The sequence below is a fragment of the Brachyistius frenatus genome, unplaced genomic scaffold (genome assembly GCF_029030835.1).
Source record: "Brachyistius frenatus isolate BFR_SWC_R1_liver_20210118 unplaced genomic scaffold, ASM2903083v1 Contig_76, whole genome shotgun sequence".
Classification (NCBI taxonomy): domain Eukaryota; kingdom Metazoa; phylum Chordata; class Actinopteri; family Embiotocidae; genus Brachyistius; species Brachyistius frenatus.
In genome coordinates this window covers 269,929-290,143 of record NW_027210675.1, presented here as the reverse complement: position 1 = coordinate 290,143, position 20,215 = coordinate 269,929, and the positions used below count along the sequence as shown (strand labels likewise).

At 44.8% G+C, this 20,215-nt stretch overlaps 1 protein-coding gene across 1 annotated transcript in view; it reads right to left on the bottom strand.

The window, feature by feature from the left end:
• susd6 (sushi domain containing 6) overlaps positions 1-19,337 on the bottom strand; it is a 29,601-nt gene extending 10,264 nt beyond the window's left edge. Inside the window, exons 1-2 of the mRNA XM_069708484.1 lie at positions 19,090-19,337; positions 13,092-13,295 (exon numbers count right to left, since the gene is read on the bottom strand). Coding sequence (XP_069564585.1) covers positions 13,092-13,254 — 163 coding nt within the window. The 5' untranslated portion in view covers positions 13,255-13,295; positions 19,090-19,337. The remainder of the gene's footprint in view (positions 1-13,091; positions 13,296-19,089) is intronic.
• Positions 19,338-20,215: the final 878 nt, after the last annotated feature.

Sequence of the window (20,215 nt, the reverse complement as noted above, 5' to 3'; positions counted from 1 at the left end):
GTGTGTGTGTGTGTGTGGGGGGGGGGGGGGGGGGGTACGGGTGTGGTGGAAGAGGAAGGGGGGAATAGGGGGGGGGGACAAGGGTTTTAGCCCTCTTTGCCCAGGCAAATTAAATTTCTAATTATCCTCTATTACAAGCTGGGAGCGCTCTAAAGCAAATCAGATACTGATGACTTCTACAGCCAGCTGTTTGGTTGCTCTGTACAACAATAGGCCATAAAAAGAGGGTGTGTTTTCCACTGTGTGTGTGTTCAAGTGTGTCAGGGAGCACGTGGGGGAGGGGGGGGGGGGGGGGATTTGTGCGCAAGAATGTATTGGGGGGGGGGGGAGCTGTGCGATGGATTAAACTCAAAATCGACGGGATGATGATGGTGATGCTCTCTTTTAGTTGGTAAATATGTTTTTGTTCCTTTGTTGGCCTCCCTCCAAGTCCTCTGTTGTTGTTGTTTTTGACGATGTCGCTGTCATTTTTTGGGACAAGGATGTTTTTGTTTTTTGCCACGTTCCCCATCTCTCCCGCTAATCCGTGGGATTTTTAGCCAAGCTGTTGTTATTAGAGTGCAGTACAGAGCTGCAGAGCCCAGTGGGGTAGCGTTGGAAAGAATAAGAGGGCTCGCCACTCACTTCTGCCTCCGGCAGATATGGTCGATCTTTAATGTCCGAAAGGGATGAAAACTGGAGTGCCTATTAAATTCCTTTCGGGTTATAAACCATAAAAAATAAAAAAAAATTTAAAAAAAAAAAAAAGTAAGAAAAATGAATGATTCAATGATTCGTTAACACAAAATGATTCTGCGACAGTCTTGGAAACTGGTAACCACTTGTGATTTTTAAGCAAGAATGGGATTAATTCACCACTTCCAGCTTCTCAAATGTGAATACATTAAGGTTTTCTTAAATCTATGTAAGTATATTTAATTTCATTGGGTTTGTTGAGAAGACAAAACATGACACCCACCCAAATGTGTTCAAATGGGCCCAAAGAACTTGCAACGGGCATATTTCACTATTTGCTGACGTTATATAGGCCAAACCACTCACTTATACATTCAAAAAACAATCAATAGTTAGATAGTTACAGCCTTTTAGTAAAGATTGATGAAAAGCAGGGATTTTAAAGGAGTGTTCAAAGTTGTGATTTAGACAGTAATTTACAAACCTGGAGATTTAAGGATACTAAATGGACACTCACAACAATTTTGAAAAAAAAAAGTATGGATTTTAAAAGGTTCCCTGGTAATATCTCATATTTTATATTTAATTCTAAAACCATCTGGAACCATTTGAAGAAAAAAAAGCTCAAATTGGTGCGATCTACTTCCCATAGCTTCTGTCTTAGTTCCAGATGTAGATGTAACACTGACATGAAAAAAAAGAAGGCATTTTCATAGTAAAACATAACAGTCCGTTTGACATTATTATAATTTGACATATGATAGTATGTATATGTTTTCTGCGCTCACACACTAAGATATCGGAGATGAATTTTCAGCGAGAAACATCTCGGAGAGTATAAAGTGACACAACAAGCACGCCGGCCTTGGTGGTTGATATAAAACTGCAACACAGGACGCGTATTGTGTAAGTGAGTGATACTAGTCGAGTCATGTTCTCCTCAGGATGACTTAGAAGCGGTCATGCTGTTACACTGAGACACACACACACACACACACAGAGACACACAGACACTACTACTCATTTCTGCTTTAATATTCTGTCCACTTATAACAGCCGGGCACAGACTCAAAGAAGAAGACAGAAAGGGGACAAATACACCGTTTGTTGAGCAAAGGGAAAAGTTCTGAAGATATAGACGACAGACTTGTATCACCGGGGCGGGGCAGAAAAAAAACACGACGAACGAAGCTGAAAACTCAAAAGCATGAAAGCCGTTTTCCCACAAAAAGTGGGAAGTGAGCTTCTTGGGGGTTTACTCGGTATGCGAGTGTCGGTTGCGGGTGTCCCGAGGCGCTTTAGTAAACAGCAGGTTTGTGTTGCTCGCCGACACCCTGTCCGCGTTGCGTCGGGAGTTGTGGTGACTTCCTTCATTACCATGCACCCTCTAATAAAAATAAATAAAATAAAAAGGTCAACCGGTGCACTTGTACTGTTGCCAAAGCCAAAGGTGTCATTTCCACGGTAAACAGGAAGTTTGCCAGAGAACACGAGCCGGACAGCTGCAGGTCTCCGTGAGGAGAATTTCCAAAGAACTTCGCGGTTCGTCTCTTCCTGCAGCTGCAACGCCAGAAATAAAACGGACACATCGTACACAGCCGGAGTGAAGGAAGTCTCTGAACAGGTAGAGGCGAGGCCCCCCCCCCCCCCCCCCCGCCCCCCCTGCTGCTGTCGCAATGCATTTAGCGAAGCCACGTGTGCCGCCACTACACCCCATTGTCCCGGCTCACTGAGGGACGGGGCGCAGTGACAGATTTAAGCAGCGTGCCTCTGAAAGGGACAACAGGACACTTTGCATTTGAAGGGTTAAATATGCATGAGAGGCCGAAGCGGGTGAGGGCAGCGGGGTGAGGGTGAGGGTGAGGGGTGGGGGGGGTACCACCATTGTGTGACCCCCCTCCCACCCGACATACAGACGTACATACAAGCACTCTCAGCCGGCGTGCAGCAGATGGGAGGATGTTGGAGGAGGCGCAGCGAGCGCCCCCCTTCTCTCTTCTGTTAGCCTCGCTGCTGAGGACAGCTGGGAGGCAGACATTCCTTCTTCTCAGCTTTCAGAGGAAAACAAAAGAGTGTGTGGGACCCCTCCTACACACACACACACACACACACACACACACACACACACGCACGTGTTCAGACACACGTGTACACACACACACACACACACACACGCAACCCCCTCACCGAAAAAAAACTGTCAATGCAACTGTGGGCTGATCGTATTTCAGCAGCTACAGCCTGCCAGCCAGCAGAGGTATGAGTGCCGAGCCCGGGACATTTGTTGAAGGTGAAAGTCGGAGAGATAATCCCGACCGTGCTTACTGGAGCCGGCAGGATGGCGTTTGAGTAATTAGTGCCAGAACGACTGCTGAGGGAAAGTGTCACAGCTACAATAGTAAGAAAATGGAAAGAAAAAAGAAGAAGGAAAAAAAAAGAAAATGGGAGTCAAAAGCTCAATCTGCAGCTGGCTGACTCATTCTGAACAATTTATCTTTATCGTCCCACTCGAGTTGTTCACGAGCAGGCTCGCTGCAAAAGCACAGAACACACTGTACTACAGGCAACGGGCCGTCTCCAGGGAAAGTACTGTTAAATTGAGCAGTCACATGACAGAAAACGGGAAGACTTACAAGACATCAATGACTGTTTGCTTCCGTTAACAGCGTCGGATATAGACTCACGGTGACATATCAAAAAATATATATTTTTTTTTTTTTTTTTAAAAAGCAGAAGGAGCTCTGAACTGCAGCTCCTTTAAAACAATGCGGTTACTGTTTTCGGCCCGATGTCCTTCATCACCGTAATGAAGTCCAACTGGACTCTGATAGAACAACTGCTCGAGCAAGTGACCAACCGGGCGGACAAATGGCGTCAAGCAGGAAGTGTGTGTGTGTGTGTGTGTGTGTGTGTGTGTGTGTGTGTGTGTGTGTGTGTGTGTGTGTGTGTGTGTGTGTGTGTGTGTGTGTGTGTGTGTGTGTGTGTGTGTGTGTGTGTGCATGTGCGATCTCTTTAACAGGCCTGCTCTGCTGACAGAAGTTTGTTGTCGCTGTGACCCATATTTTTCGTAACATTTTTTTCTTTACCTGCCAACAATACAAAGTGTTTCAGGTTCCCTCGACACAAACCCGCGACCAACCTCAACAATAATAAGGATCAAAGGAATTACGAGCTCAAAATAAGCAAAAGTGGAGCAAGTTTGCTTACAGTGTTGTAACTGTCCGTTAATATTACAGGTAAGGTTGCCCTCCAGATGACCCGGGCACTTTTTTTTGAAAGATTGCAACGGCCGTTTTCAGTAAACACCGATCCATTTCTCCCGCTGTGTTTGCTCTGTGTAGCTACAGTGACTCCAAAGCATCACTACCGTGAGGATATGAACAGTGGAGCGTAAAAAAAATAAGTAAACAGCAATTTAAATGTAAAGATCAGCATGCATTAAGTGAAACAATAAACTGTGTTAGAGGCTAAATATTAAAGAAACCGGATGTGGATGAGGGTTAAAAAACAAAACAAACAAAAAAAACATTTTAGCTGACAGATCAGCCAACCTCTGTTTGGCAGAGATGAAAAAACAACAACATTCCCCAACAAACAAATATCAAGCTTATAAAAAAATATCTCGGCTTTAAGTAGGCCTGTAGGTCAAAGCAGTCCAGGTCTCCAAATGTCAGACTGTTTGTTCTTCAAGTCCAGTCAACTTCAGTTTTAAACTGACTTTTTTAGGACAAAAATCCCTGCTTGGATAGCACTAAATTCACACTGATGTATTCGAAGATAATTATTAAATCTAAATCTTTTACAACGTAATAATAAGTTTAGCAAAACCTTTGGACCACACATTTTACTCGAGCCCCAAACACAGAACAATGGAAATGTCATTGTTCGTAACGAATCCAGTGAGTGGGAGAAATACTGTTTATTATTATGAGGAAATTACAAAGTACAGTTTATGTTGCCGGCTTGACCTCCAACACAGCAAACGCTTTATAACCGCCGACACAGATATGAAGGCCGAGGCTTGAATTGGCTGCCGACAGGGAGGTAACTTCATCGACACTAACTCACAGCTGTGAGATCATTTGAGAATAAAAAATTAAAAAAAAAAAAAAAACAGGGAGGCACGGCACAACCAACGATAAACAACGCAGTTGTTTACTTACACGCACCGAAATAAATGTTCTAACTTCGAAGGCGTCAATCCTCAAGTCACCGAATACGTCGCAACAAAGTCACGTGTTATTTTCAAACGTGTCGAGCGAGTCACGACTAATTATATAAGGATCGCAGACGTTTACAATCGATAACAATGACTTCAGCGTAAACCGCGCAAACCCAGGCTGTCAAATCCAAACGTGTTTGAGAAACGGGACTTATCGCATCAACACGCACTTCACCAAGCCCCGTCGTGATCGTGGTTTCGGTCATTTCTTAATTAAAGACTGAAAGTATTTGGTGGTCGCAGCTTTAAAAAAATGCTAGAAGTTGCCCGCGTCGGCCACAAGTTTAAACTGTCACAGCTGACGGGAGGGTATTACCGGGTTTATAAAAAAAAGACATTTCCGGACTCCGATGGCGTGAGACGCACGTATGTCGGTGTATGCAAATACCAACAGATCTGGAAATTATTATAGATAAAACACGCAAAGGCAAGCGCCCTTCCCATAAATCTGAACACAATTATCCAAATGGATTCCAGGATAGCCTATACAATGACCTTCGCCATTTGGCTGCAGAGAGCTGTTTACAGATGATGTAATAAGGACAGAGGGCATTAGAGTGGAGCTCAGCCAACTGGCTGCTACACATCTCCACACTCCATCTAATGGACTGTTTACAGTTTGAGGGAAGGGACGAGACAGAAGGACACACACAACAACAGCAACAACAAAAAAAGAAGAGAAATAATGAGAAGTCGACTGGAAATATGTTAATTAGGACATCCTGCTGGCAAAAACGAGACCGCGGTGTTCAGGAGAGCTGTGTCAGGGGGGAGATGTGGAGACTATGAAGCCGGGGATTTAAGCGAGGACCCGGGCTCTGGCTTACAAATCGGCGACCATGAACGATACTGAAGTGTCTCTGAGAAAGGCGGCGAAGGGCTCCGGGGACGCCGTTCAGTGTTCCCCGCTCTACGCTCTTGACTTCTCTCCGGGGGAGGGGGGGGAGATCAACGAGGAAATTCTGACGCGTCATTCCCTCCCTTCCCCGTGTTTACAATCTCTATTCAACATCCGCCGAAGCCGAAAGGGGTCCCAAAAATAAGGCGGAAAAACGATGCGGCCGTTTCTGCTGAAACGCAGTCGGTTAAAAAGGGGAAACGGCCGCGACAACGAGCAGCACGTCGCCGGCCGTCCGGCCGAGGATCAGCAGGTCTGTCGCGCCGACTTCGTTTTTACTGTCCATTCTTCTACCCGACCGCGTTTGCCGACGCGCCGGTGTTTCGACGGAGGCTCCCGATAAGAGCTTACAACCGGCAGCGGGCTAAAAAGCTGAATCAACAGGAAAAGGCTGGCGTGCGGAGCGGCGCGGCGTCGCCCCCAGTTCCCGCCGTCTTGCCGCAGCCGGACGTTTCGCGGCACGAACGTACGCACGGTCCGGTCTGTAATCCACCGACCGTCAATACTTTGGCCCCGGAGGCGATGGCTGCCACTTCAAACGAGCTGCTGTCGCGCTAAAGTCGAGCCGTGTCGGTTGTTTTAAGTGAATCCAAACCAAGCACGTTAAAAACTTACCAACGGCAAACCGCTGGGAGCTTCATCGCGAAGCAGCTGCAGGAAGTGCACCTTTATTTGTCTCGGTCGCACTGACTGAGCCAGCGAGCAAGATAGGGATGTTTTCAATGCACGTCGCGCACTCCGGGTTTGTGTTTTGTGGGGAAACGGAGAAAAGCCACAGAGAACGGGTGAAGCGAATAAACCCCGAGCCTTCAAGCTTGTCATTAAGAAACCACATTTTTTTTCCTGCCACGCCGCTGCGCAAGACCATTCATGTCGCACCCGCGGCATGAGCGTTGATCACGGCCGCTCACGGTCTGACACAGCTCGGATGTCTCAATCGCTGGCAAATTCAGCATATGCGCGTGGGACGCTCGGATCCTCGCGTGTGAGCTGACGAACTTGTTTGAACAAGATGCGGTGCGGCGTGACGAAGAAACAGCCCACAGTCGGTGGGCCTGAAAGACACGTCAAAGTGGAGGTGAGACAGGAGGGGGAGGAAACGAGACAGAAAGAAAAAAAAAAAAAAAAAAAAAAAGGAAAGCGAACAAAGATTTACATTTTTTTTTTTTTTTTTTTTTTTTAAAGGTCACTGAGATTAATGTGAACATTCACTTTAGCAAGATTTGAAGAAGGCAGCTCAACAACGCAAATGCAAAAAAAAAAAGATAATAATAATTACAAAGACTGTGTGAAGGTGATGAAAAACAAATCCACCTCCTGGAAACGAAAGAAAAAGTGTGAATAAACATGTGAAAGAAAAAGCGGCAGGAAAAGCAACAGCAGACAGGAGAGACTGGGGGGATATATTTAGCAGCTCATTAGTCAGAGATGTCCTCTACTCAGCGGGCTGGTCCCTCGGATGAGGCCCTTTGGAAATCATTATGACTGCCTGCTGCTTCAGACAACCACACGCATTTCACTGGAAAACAATTTACAAACAGCCTCTCCTCTCCCCGGCCTTAATGTGGCTTCAAAAAAAAAAAAAAAAAAAAACGTCCTCAATTTCTAACGAGAGGCCAAAACCCCTCCCCATCCTCCCTGTTTGTTAATAATAACAACTGCGTAGGTTTTTTGTTGTTGTTGTTGTTGTTTTTTTTTTAACACGACATGCTACGCGTTCAGCCTGAAGAGAAAACAGCGAGAGCCTCGTTATAAAGGCGGCTCCACGGGATCACGATTGACGGTTGATGTTGCCAGTGCCACCACTCCCTGCTTTGACATTCATTAGCCTTTCCTCTGCAGCACCTGTCATTAGTGAAAGGCTACTCGGGTATGACAGCGGGACGGTAAACGCAGTGCACATCCGGTCGTATCGGTGGGAACATTTCATACGGAGACAGGCGAAATGGCAACAACAACAACAAAATCAGAGTCCCAAAAAAAAAAAAAAAAAAAATGAAGATCCGATTCTTTAAGCTGCGTATTAGCGGGCCGGGTGGCAGCGTGTGTAGCTAACAGTAATCCTGACCATCTGGGATCTTCACCAGTAAAGGAACCATCCGGTCGACACTTTCAAAAGTGAACGAGGTGGACTCGCGTCGCCTCTCCGCACTGCAGTATCCGTTTCCACGGAGTGTCTCTTTGCCTGGTGAGGCGCTTAAAAGTTTCCCTTTTGGGGGCTCGATTGGTCGGGGAGAGCTGGTAAACGAACACGGGGTGAGAGCAGAGAGTGATGGCTCAAGTGATAAACACAGGTAATGAAAGAGAGAGAGAGAGAGAGAGAGAGAGAGAGAGGCTGATGGATTCGACCTCACTGCTGCTAATGGGCTCCAGTCTCACCTGGCTAATGGCCGCAGCCTCAAAGACAGTCAGAGAGAGAGAAAAAGAAAGAACTGAGACATCATACAAAAAAAAAACTAAAAGGGGGGGGGGGGGGGGGGCTGCGTTGTGCTCAGTGCACTCAGTCACATGCACACGCATATATAGTGAGTTAGCAGGCCTAATTGCTGACTGGCGATCTGGAGGAGCTGCAGCTTGCTGGGGTTTTGGGCTGCAGAGCCTCCAAAAAACCCCTAAAAGCCCCCTTTGTTCTCACATTTCAGAGATGAGCCAGTAGCCAATGTGTTGCTTTATTCCTGCGTGCCTGCAAAACCGCCTCGCTAATAGGACTTCAGGGGGCTATTCTGAACAGTTAATTGCACAGGGGACCACTGTAAAAAAAAAAAACCTCCCCCTCCTCCCTCCCCCGGGTTGCAATGTTTGCAAACCCCAGTCTATCTAGCAGACTTTCCACTAATGTGCAGGGCAGACAGACTGACAGTTTTTTTTTTTTTTTTTTTTTTTTTGCTATACACGCAGCATTTGGTTGCAACAGAGAGCAACAAGTTTCATAGGCTACAACTTTTTGAAGATGCCAGAAAGTAAGGCATGGCTCATTCAGATATTTTCCTCTGTGGTCGGAGTAATGACGCTACGCTAGCCACCGGAGTCGACTCCGTTATTATAGAGAAAGGAAGGGTTGTCAAGTCTTGTTCCTTGAGACTTGAAACTCAGCTTTCGAGAAAAGAAATACTGAAATCCTTGGGCTGGTCCTGCAACACTGATTCAAGACCTGCCAAAAATTAAAAAAAAAAAAAAAGGATCTGTCTGTGCAATAGCCCTTGAAAAGGCAGAGAGAAAAAAAAAAAAAAAAAAATTGTATTCAACTCTCGCCATGAATGGCCAACAATCAACTGTCCAAAACAAACCCAAAGCCCAAAGGAAATTAGAAAGACAGCTCTCTGTTCCCCGTCTCGCCCTCCTCCCCTTTCACTCTGCTATTTTCTTTATCCAATGACTCCACTTTTTTTTCTTTCTTTTTTTTTTCCCTTTTCTTCTCGGGGTCATTTCCCGTTCTCACACATGAACATACATTAACGTCACCGTCACACAGAGCGCACAGCGGGCTCGTTTGTGGGAGACTTCTGGTACTCGCCGGCACTTTCATGTACAGCTTTAAGTCAACTTCAGAGAACAATGGGTTTCAGAGGGCCACATTTATCTATCTAACTGGACCCAGAAGGAGAGTTCGCGCCTCTCTGCCTCCTGACATGCAACACTGTTAAGAGCAGAAAACACGGTGTGTGTCTGTGTCTGTGTGTGTGTGTGTGTGTGTGTGTGTGTGTGTGTGTGTGTGTGTGTGTGTGTGTGTGTGTGTGTGTGTGTGTGTGTGTGTGTGTGTGTGTGATCATGTGAAACGACTCTGTTCGTGCTCCGAGTTTTCATCTTTACTCTTCCAATTCTGACTCACTGTCTGGGCCCACTTCCTCTGCAACAAAACCACAAAGGCTCACTGTTAGAAATTGACACCATATTAGGAACCGAGCTCTACGCAGCCGACGTAAGTGTGATGTCAGACAGTCTCAGAAAAGACATGAAACGAGCGACACTTGCACTGTGCCCTGAAAATCTTCCCGACTGATGCCGCTTATCCCTTTTTGCGTGTACTGTACTCAAGACCCGAAGGTGCTGCTTTATGGCCGTGTTTGTTTACTGGCGCCCGGCTTCAGTGAACAGGATGTTTTCCTCGGTTGTTGCTACTTTTGGAAGAATGTCCTGATTCATAAACACAAATGTAATCATGTGCCGTAATCACAAACACAAATCCGAGAGAGCCATTTACATCGACTCAGCAGATAGCCTGCTGGTAATCTCATTTACAAAGAACAGCTGAACGACAGATAAAAACGACATGACTTGGACTGCGACTGGTTCTAAAAATACCTCGGCTCCGAGACTACTTCCTTACAGAGCGTATTAACAATTGCACGAGATTGTTGTGCCGACTTTTCCAGAGAGAACATGAACTCAACAATGCAGAAGCGTAAAGCTTTTTCCTTTCTTTTATTTTTTCAAAACGACCCCCCCCCCAAAAAAATGGGGAAAGCGTATTTCAACCTTTGCTGTCTGTCATCCTGCCTCTCCATCTGGTTCCCCATCACCTAAAGGCCACGGGAGTAATATCCACAAAAAGACCAGGAGCGGCACATAAACCTCCACAGAGCAAAAAAATAAAATAAATTGATGACACTGCTCTGCGCTTTAATCTAGTATCAGGTGTTTGGTTTGGCTCGGCTATGCAAATGGACTACAGTATATATTATCCATTTCTATTCATACAGCAGACTGCTATTTGTATGAGTCTGGAATAGGCCTGTCAGCACAGATGAAATTTCATATTCATGAAATTTCCACGGCAATCTCCATCCCTGGAACACGTCAAGGGATTACCTATGTGAATTATGTATAGTGAGCAGGAGAGAGAGAGCCCAGGGAATGAAGCCACCAATGAGGACCATAAACTGAGTGCTTTATCTTCACTTGATGCGTCTAATTATAGATTTGATTTCATACTTGCAAGCTGTAAATGCTGCAATGCAAATAGCATAATTTTTGAACACAATAATTGCTGGATCATGTTTGTATACGTGCATTTATGTTCGCCTTACTTAGAATCACTTTTCTTGGCCGTGAGTTCTGCTTAAAAAATATTTTATAGCTTTTCTTCCCGTTGCTTCCGTTATTGTGGAGCAAAGGCTGTAAATGTTTCATTCCTCCATATAAGTTTCTTGTGATGTTTGATTAAATATTTAAGTTCATACTTCAGTGCCTGAATGTAAAATAGCCCCAAAACACTCATCAGAAATTTGAAATACTGTATTCATTCATCATTAACAGGTTAGGGAAAAGATCTGTTTCAGTACAAAGTCAGCCACTGGTATTAATAATATGTTGCTTATGTTCATTTAATGCAAGAGAGCAAATATCAAGTGCTGTACACCATTTTGAAGAGCCAGAACTCTTGAACAGTGAGTCAGCACAGATACGGCCTTCTGCACCATAAGGAAGTAATTATGCTATAAATAGTACGTCAATGCCTAAAACTAACCTTTGGATTTTTATTAGTTCACTCAAAGCCCCATCTGGGATTTTCCATTAAATTGCTGAAAAGCGGTTATTTACAGCAGAAAAATAGCATCAACATGGAAACAAAAGTAGACAATTTAAAAAATTAAAAATTAAAAAATAAAGAAATAAATATCATAGAAAATAAAAAGTTTGTTTAACTGGGTCTGCTGATGAGATAATAGGTCTACAAGGCTTTAGACTTTACGCCTGGTATCGGGGGTCTAGAGAACTGTCTGTCCTTTTCCAGTATTTGACTGGCACAGGTGCATCTTGGGTATTAAAAAAAAATGGTTTGGGGTGCATTTTTCCTTATGTAATGCACCAACAGTCGCAAACAGGGATTATCTTTTGATACAGGGGCTCAAAATATTTGCCGACATCCTTATAGGAGATCCACAAATAAGCAGAGTGTGTAAATCAAACAGAAAGACAGGATTTCTCACACACACACACACACACACACACACACACACACACACACACACACACACACACACACACACACACACACACACACACACACACACACACACGCACAGTACCCTGAGCACGTGGGCTGGGGATTTGAGGACACATTTCTGTTGGTATTCGTAGACAGTGTGTGTGTGTGTGTGTGTGTGTGTGTGTGTGTGTGTGTGTGTGTGTGTGTGTGTGTGTGTGTGTGTGTGTGTGTGTGTGTGTGTGTGTGTGTGTGTGTGTCTGTTGGACACAGAACGTGAGCATGATAACCAACCCCTCTGGGCTCTACGTGAATCATGTGTGTTACATAAGAGAGAGAGAGCGAGAGCAGTGCCCTCCTCCCGTGCCCATCTCTCTCAATTTATATTCCTTCTGTTGCTGTTTCACACTCTCATAAGCACATCTATTTATTTAAGGCATAAAAGAAAGAAAATCAATTAACACTTCTAAACATCCCAGAGCCTTAAATCACCCCTAGCACACACGTTTACTTATTCACACATGCAGAGTCCGTTTGCTCTCAGTGGCAAGGACATCTGGCACATTTCACAAGCTGGCTTGTGTGTGTGCGTGCGTGCGTGTGTGTGTGTGTGTGTAGTGCATGTGAAGAGGTAGGGTGTGTTTGTGTGTGTGTAAAGGGGGGGGGGATCAGAGGGTTGAAGTGAAAGGAAAGCTGGCACAAGTGAAAGGGTTCAGCAAGTCCACGCCATCATCATTTTACTCCTTTAGAGGAAACAAAAGGGCACAAGATCTGGAAGTCCTGCAGTGTTTGATAAATATCTGGATTGTTTACTTTATATTCCACATGAAAACCACATTTTCCTCCATTAGACAATCGGCTCCATTTGAAAACCTGACACTTCACGTTCAAAAATAATAATCTCGGACCTCGGTTCCAAAACATAAAAACCTGATTTGAGGGTTCGTAAACAAAGTTGGCTGGCCGTGCTAAAAGCTCTCAGAGGACGCTAAATGTCACGGTTGATTAAGGCCTTATGACAGCAGCCTGACCGCAGACAACATCATCTCTCTGTTTCACTCGATAGCGGACGTTGTGTTGTGACTCATTAGGACGGTGAATGGATACACGGAGTGTGTGTGGGATCTGAGCGCTCAGCTGCCGCTCTGAGGCAGAGCAACCTGACCGACCACAAGGGTAAAGGAAGCCAGTGTAATCTAACTGACCTGCAGGGCGCGGGTGGAAATAACCTCCATCAATTCACAGGAGACGGGCGAAGATGGCGGTTTTACTCGTGTGAGGGCAAACGGCCTCAGAGAGAGAGAGAGAGAGAGAGAGAGAAAAAAAAGAAGGTGCGCGTGTGTGTGTGTGTGTGTTTCTCTGTGACTTACCTGATGCGTGACCATGAGGGAGCAGGATGAAGAGGAGGAGAAGCGCGAAGGCAGCCAGCCTGTGGACTCGAGAGGAGGAGGAGGAGGAGGAGGAGGTGGAGGTGGAGGAGGAGGAAGAGGATGACAGGGCTCTCGTCTGAAACGCTACCATTCCATCGCACATCTTTTCCTCCGACGACCAGGGAGAGTCCTCTACGGCTTAACCTGTCCAGGCCACATAGATAGAGATAGAGATGAAGGGATAGAGAGAGGGAGGATTGGGGGGAGGAGGGGGGGGGGCAACACACGGATTACTATCAACATTCAGCGAGGATTACGTAACCAGAAACAACACAGAGAGAACAGGAGGGAATACAGGGAGATCGTCACTGTACGTAGACGGGAAGAGAGACGGAGAAAAGGCCCCCGCGCTGCACGTCGGTAAACACAATTGGTTTGCTGATGACGGCACGAACGATCGAACTAAATGAACCAAGCGACGCACTCCGCTGTAGGCGATGTCGCGAGGAAACGGATCCCCCGCTGCCGATGAGGTAGCAACATCAGGGGGCAACGAGGCGAGGACGGTGCGACGGAGAGTCAGCGTCGAGTTTTACAGCGATTACGACTGCAGCTTTTGCAAAACAACAACAACAACAAAAAAGAAGGAGTTTTGTCGAAGAAGCTGCATTTTACTGTAGCTTCATCATAAAATAAGTATAATTTCCATAGGTTCATGACTCAAGGCTGCTCCGTGCTCTTAAGGCAGTCCGCATCAGCGGAACTTCGGATATTTGCAGGACTTAGCAATTTGTTTATAATTTATAAATGCACATGAACAAACACTTTTGCTGCAGGAACTCCTCAAATGGAACATGTAAATGGAATACCACGGAAGGATAAACAAACGCCATACTTTGGTCATCTCCGTTGTGATGCTACTCCACCGTATGCTGCAGGTTGTTTCCCGCAGTTGAGTTTAACGGATGAATTATGCAGAGATTACCGCATTAGGTGCTCCTTTTCAAATGTCTCCTGTATTTTGTAACGACTAATATATCTCGTACAGCCAATGTAAGACAATTATAGCAGTGCAAACAGCTCCCGTTTTGTTTCTTGCGCCACTTATTACAGACGGCACGCGATGTTTTCACTGCGATCTGGTTTTTTTCTTCTTTTTCTTCTTCTTCTTTTGTTAGCACGGCGTAGGTGAGATCTCTGCTGCAAATGTAAAACACGCACACGTAAAATCAAACATCTGGTTCTGCGGGGCCAGCTGTACGACAGCAGAGGAAAGAAAGCTAGAAAGGAGATAAGAGTTGCCATGAGTTACGGTTAAACAGCATTCGTGGGATAAAATGCACATGGACAAAAACATCCCCCGTTCCCTCGCCGCAAATATTTCTCCACGACGCCAAACTAACTAACTTCTATAAAGCGTCCATTGGTTGATTGGGTGGACGCAGCGAGACAGACGTACACTATCATTACGTAAATGAGAGGCAGGTGCACAGCGCGTCGGTTATGTTGCATCAGAGAGATCGGGGATGGAGGAGTAGCAGCGGCTACGTTTTGTGGGCAATTAGCCGACTGGCAGGCAGGATATTTTAAAGAGATGGCAGAGGGGCCCATTACAAAAAGGCTGCGGCGCTACAGTCTACGGTAATGGCATGGCTGCACTTAGAGGGCCGCAAATTTAATTGCAGATCGGTTGCGTGACCGCTGGCACTGCCACGGACAACCCGGACCGCGATGACACACGCGGTTGGCTGATAACATACACACTGCATGCCGGGAGGGGGGGGTGACTCTGCATCACAGACAATGCAGACCTTGTTTAGTTGATCAGGTTGACAGATCAACAAATCAAACACAGCTTCTTTCTCGGTGCAGCCCAAAGCTCGTTAGTCCTCTTTTTTGCACTGAGGCTATAAATATGCTTTGGCAACTTTGGCACCTTTTAGGCAATTTGTCAGTGCTTCCTGTACTGGACTGCGCTACACTTGAAATTGCCCACGATGATCAACTTCATTTAAAATTACCAGCAAATTTCCAACAAACACGAGCAGCGGCTCGCTACCGCCTGCCACCTTTCTGATGTCCCCGGGGAGCAGGATGGCGAGGCGTACCTGCCCGTGGCGCCGGCCGGTGGGAGAGAGTGACGCAAGTCAATTTTGGCAGGACAGTCTGGGTGCTGCGTCGAGCCAAAGGGCAGCTAGTCAAAAGCACATGCAGGAGACCTGTGCCAGCCATTTGCTCCATAGATGCTTTGTCATTTGTCCACACTGGGATCAGAGCACAGAGGCTGCACAGGCCTGTGCTATATAGATAGATGGTCTTCTTGACAAATTAATCTCTTCGAAATATCATGGGCAAACAAAAGTCAAAGGCAGGACAACAAACTACACTTGTTGGGGTGTAAATAACTGCTTGGGGTGGCATTTATAATGCAGGACTAACCTTCGAAAAAGAGCTGAGGGCAGAGTATTGACTAGCCAGTACATCTGCAAAATGAAAACTTAAGCAGAATTATCTTAATTGCTTTTACACAAGAGAGTCTGAGAAAGGAGAAAGTCGTTAACTCTATGCTAAGGTGAACTACAAAATACAGCATATCATTAGCTATAACAAGATATAACTGAGCCTTAAAGACATTTTTGCAGATCTTTTAATGCACCGACTTTATGCTCATACCTTTAATTGATTAAAAACACAGCTGGCAGTTTGACAGCGAAAGCACAGGAATATTTCGAGTTTGGATGTCAACCTAACTTGCAACTGCGTGGGTTTCCTGTCAGACGCTGCCAAAGATGTTGAGCTTGACACATGACATTAACGAATGTGGTGCTATTTTAAAGTTGAAGACATTTTTCTGGAACACTATTTTGCATCAAACCACATAAACAAACACTTCCTGCCAGCTGCTGCATGTAGTCAGGTAACATTTGGCTTTTTCAAGATCCAAATTTGCCATTTAGGTTCGGCAGCACGTATTTAAATAGCTCCGTCATTGACATTTAAACCATTATTGCATTATGACTACTTTTGATAATTCTAAAATGAGTTGAGTTTTGGAAAATTTGCCTCAGAAAACAAATACATGAAGATGTAATGCCAACACCATGTGCTCAATTAGGCATATTCAGTTTGATCACTTGACTTTGCCCCTAAACAATACAGAAAGAGCAATCTCTGTCACAAGGGCACAAAGTGGCATTGTAGGGCATTGTGGAAAATTGTAAATCTGCAGTTCACCGTCATATTAACAGAACACGGAAATTTGACGACTTTGATGATCGTTGTAATCATTGAAGGTATTTAACAAGCAAAAATGCCAAACATGCTAATTCCAGCTTCCCCTGTGTGGGCATTTTTTTCCCCTGTATTATATGACAGCAAAATGACCATCTACGGGTTTTAAGATGTCGCATCTGTGGGCCATACTTTGACCCAGTGCATTAAAGAAGTGGAGGTTTTAAGAGAATAAATACTTTCTCTGTTTAGTCCTCCACTTGAGGGGGGGAAAAAAAAAAAAAAAAACTATGCAACTCTCCACTTCACACACCAGTGAGACGACCAGTCAGCCAGCAGGCTGCTACTGCAGTTTCTCAGCTGCCCGGGGCTCCTGGAATGCAAAGGGAGCCAAGGAGAGCAGCAGTGCAGGCATGCGTCCGGGAACAGAGAGCACTCAGTGTGCCAAAGAAACAGCCGAGAGGAGATTTCCACCCGATAGGCCCCAGTGCTGCTGCTGCTGCTGCTGCTGCCGGTGGCGGAGCCTGCGTGGGCCTGCGGAGGGAGCCCAGAGATGGGGCTCTGCATGGCGGCAGAGAAAGGACCCTTTGTTAGGAATATTATAGCGTTAAGCCCCACAGCGCCTCAGCATCCCTGCGTACTGCCGCCAGGAGGGGGGGGGACAGAAACAGACAGAAAGACGGGGGAGAAAATTAAGATAGAAGCGAGAAGGAACGGACGCAAGGAGAGGAGGCACCAACGGGAGAATAATAAGAGGGTAAACTCACTAAAAATGAGAGAAACACGAGTTTACTATGATGACAGTGGTGAAAGGAAGGGAAATCTTGAGAGGAGAATTCAAACGAAATGCAGTTTTCTTGTCTTTACTCGCAATATGTTTTCTCTACATATGTTGTCAAACAGAAAATGCCTCTCAATACTGGGATTATAAAAATGTCCCTGGAATAACACAAAGTCTTTCAAACTGAGAGCCATTAAGGCCGCATATTTGTTTATCTGCCAGCTATTCTGTAAAAGCCAGGACATGTACATCGTGTAAAAACAAAAAGAGTAACGCGGAACAACGAGCGATTGTGATCATTTACCAGAAATATAACCTCAATCAGTTCAGAGAAGTAAAACATCTCGTAGCTGTCGTAACAACTGTGTCAACAAAAGTAGGCTAAGAACCAGACACACGCTGGGTATTGTTGAGCACTTATAATACTGTAACTCGCTGGCGTTATAGCATTATGAAATATCAGGGTGTGGAAGAAAGCCCATCGCCTCGCTGAAGTTATTGTAATGTCTCCGCATTGAATAAGTGCCAACACCAGAGATCGTACTTCTAGAGAGAAAATTGAGAAATGGCTGAGTGCAAACAACATACTGTGTGGTCAGTGAACATCGTCTAGTTCAACAACGTAGCCAGCAGGCAGGAAAATGCTGGCTGACAGCAGATTTGATTTTTGTGGGAACAGAAATCATTGACAGGATGGTCCGTTTTTTAGCTAATCCAACAAAAAACCCAATGTTACAGCAAAGAAGGCAGAGCTAGATAACCAGCTACCACCGTAGGAATGGTACAATATCTCTTTTATCATATTTCCGGCCCCAAAACAACAAACAAGATGGTGCACAAAGACTTGATCAAAACATTGGATGGTCTGATACTAAACACAGCATACTTGACTTGTTTTTTTTGTAAAAGGGAACATTTTGGACCTGGATACTTCTCTGACTTTGTTCTCCGGTGTAAACACAACAGCATTTCACATCTGGACTTGTCTGCCCTCTGCTACGGCTAAAGTGTCACATCTTAGCCTGCCCCGCAAACAGGAAACGACTCAAACTTTTTTTTTTTTTTTTTTACTGGAACAAAAGCGAGTGGGTGGGAAACTCCACTTTTGGGAATATCTTCGGGGAAAGAAGCCCTCAAAACTCCCCGATTATTGCGTCTCTGCAACGGGATCAAACGTGGTCCACTCACTGCCTCCCCGGCCGTCCTAAAGCACAGTCACACGCTCCGACACGTGCAACTGTACTGCGAGCTATTTAAACAAAGAGTGTGGTGGGCTGCCAACACACACACACACACACACACACACACACACACACACACACACACACACACACACACACACACACACACACACACACACACACACACACACACACACACAGAGCCGAATTTAAAAACAAAGACAGATACAACCCAGCCCTGTTCAAAGAAAGTAACATAGCCGGACGTACAACCATTAAATATGTTGTATTACTCAAGTCTTTTTTTTTATATGCACCATAAAAACAGTCACCGAGCAGACTCGTTTCCTTGTGTTGTTCACGTGACCAAATGTAACAATACAGTAACGTTACAGCTGTTGACTGCAACTGACGTGACTAACCAGCAACTCGAGACGTTTCTGTGGTTTATTTTATTTTTTATTTTTTTTTTGCTACGTACTTAACACTTATATCCAGCTGACATAAACAAAATAAGGCAATTATCCAAACGTTTAACGACGGGTTGTTGTTTTTTGTTTTTTTTCCAGAGATCACAGGCTAGCCCAGTTAACAAAACACACCTCGTTAGTTGACGAACACAAAATTGACAACTAGTTATCCACCATGACAAGTCGACGTTTTATTTCCTGTTTTTTTTTTGTCATGTAATACAATAAATACGGATAAGACGGAAGGGAGAAGGAGAAAGCAAAAGAGGTCTCGTAGTGGCCTATGTTTGCTTAGCTTGCGGAAAAAAAAAAAAAAAAAAAGCGACAAGACTCACCAATGTAAAGGTTACCAGCAGCGAGCTCTCCTCTCTCTGGTTCACATTCGAGGCATTAATGGTCGTGTAAACGGAGACACCCAGACTAAAATGTGTGGGGGGGGGGAAAACGGTGTAAAAACACAAGGTTTTCGTCGTCTAGTTCCGTCGGTCCCGCTCCCTTGTTCCCCGTCCTCGACTCGCCAGTTCTTTATTTTAGGTGAGCGGAAACACTCGCTGAGAACTCTACAGGGCTGCCTCGCTCTCGCGCGGTCTCCATGGCTACCCCTGTAAAAAGAAAAAAAAAAAAAAAAAAAAGGGCGGGTCCAAATGTTGTCAAGCCAACCATAAGGTTCGACTTCAAAATAAAAGCACAGCATTCGGTTCGGAGACAAAAGACTCAACAAAAAAAGAAAAATACAAACCAATTAAAAACTGCAATTGTCTTAACCTTGCGTGTTTTGTGGCGTATTTTGTTTTATTTTGTGCGAATTTAAGCTCATGTAAGATGTCTTAAAAGTCCGCTATTTATGATCCCGATGAGACAAAAACGTTTAAAGCAACAAAAATATTAGCAGAATAATATTTATCTCTTTTATTAAAGTTGCTGTCCTAATGAGAAGTGACTTGGCGGTAACTTCCCTTTTATTCTTTAAGAAGGGAAAAGGTGAGAAATTTGAGATCACTTAAATAAATACAGTTCACTTGTAATTTTCACTGTAACCTTGCAATACATAATGCATCACTGCAAACGTGCATTAAAAGAGGCTGTCACCCTTTTTTTTTTCTTCTGAGTGCTATAAAAGAGTTAATCAGCATCTGACAACATTGAAACAATCATGTCATCCTTAGCCATCGTTCTATAAAAATGAAGGAGAATTTAATTTCTGGACCAATGAACTATATTGAGCAGCTACGGTGTCCAAATAAGGTTTATTACAGACAAATGTTGACTAGGAAGATATAAACTGGATTTGGCTTTAATGTGAGGATAATTTCATCCATATCATACAGTAATCTGTCACTTATCCTCTTAGATTCACTCCAGTCATATAAATCACTTCATGCAGTAGGAGGGAAACTCATAACCCAGCACTAACTAAAGAGGGTCTTCTGTAAAAAAAAAAAAAAAATGCACACCAGGGTG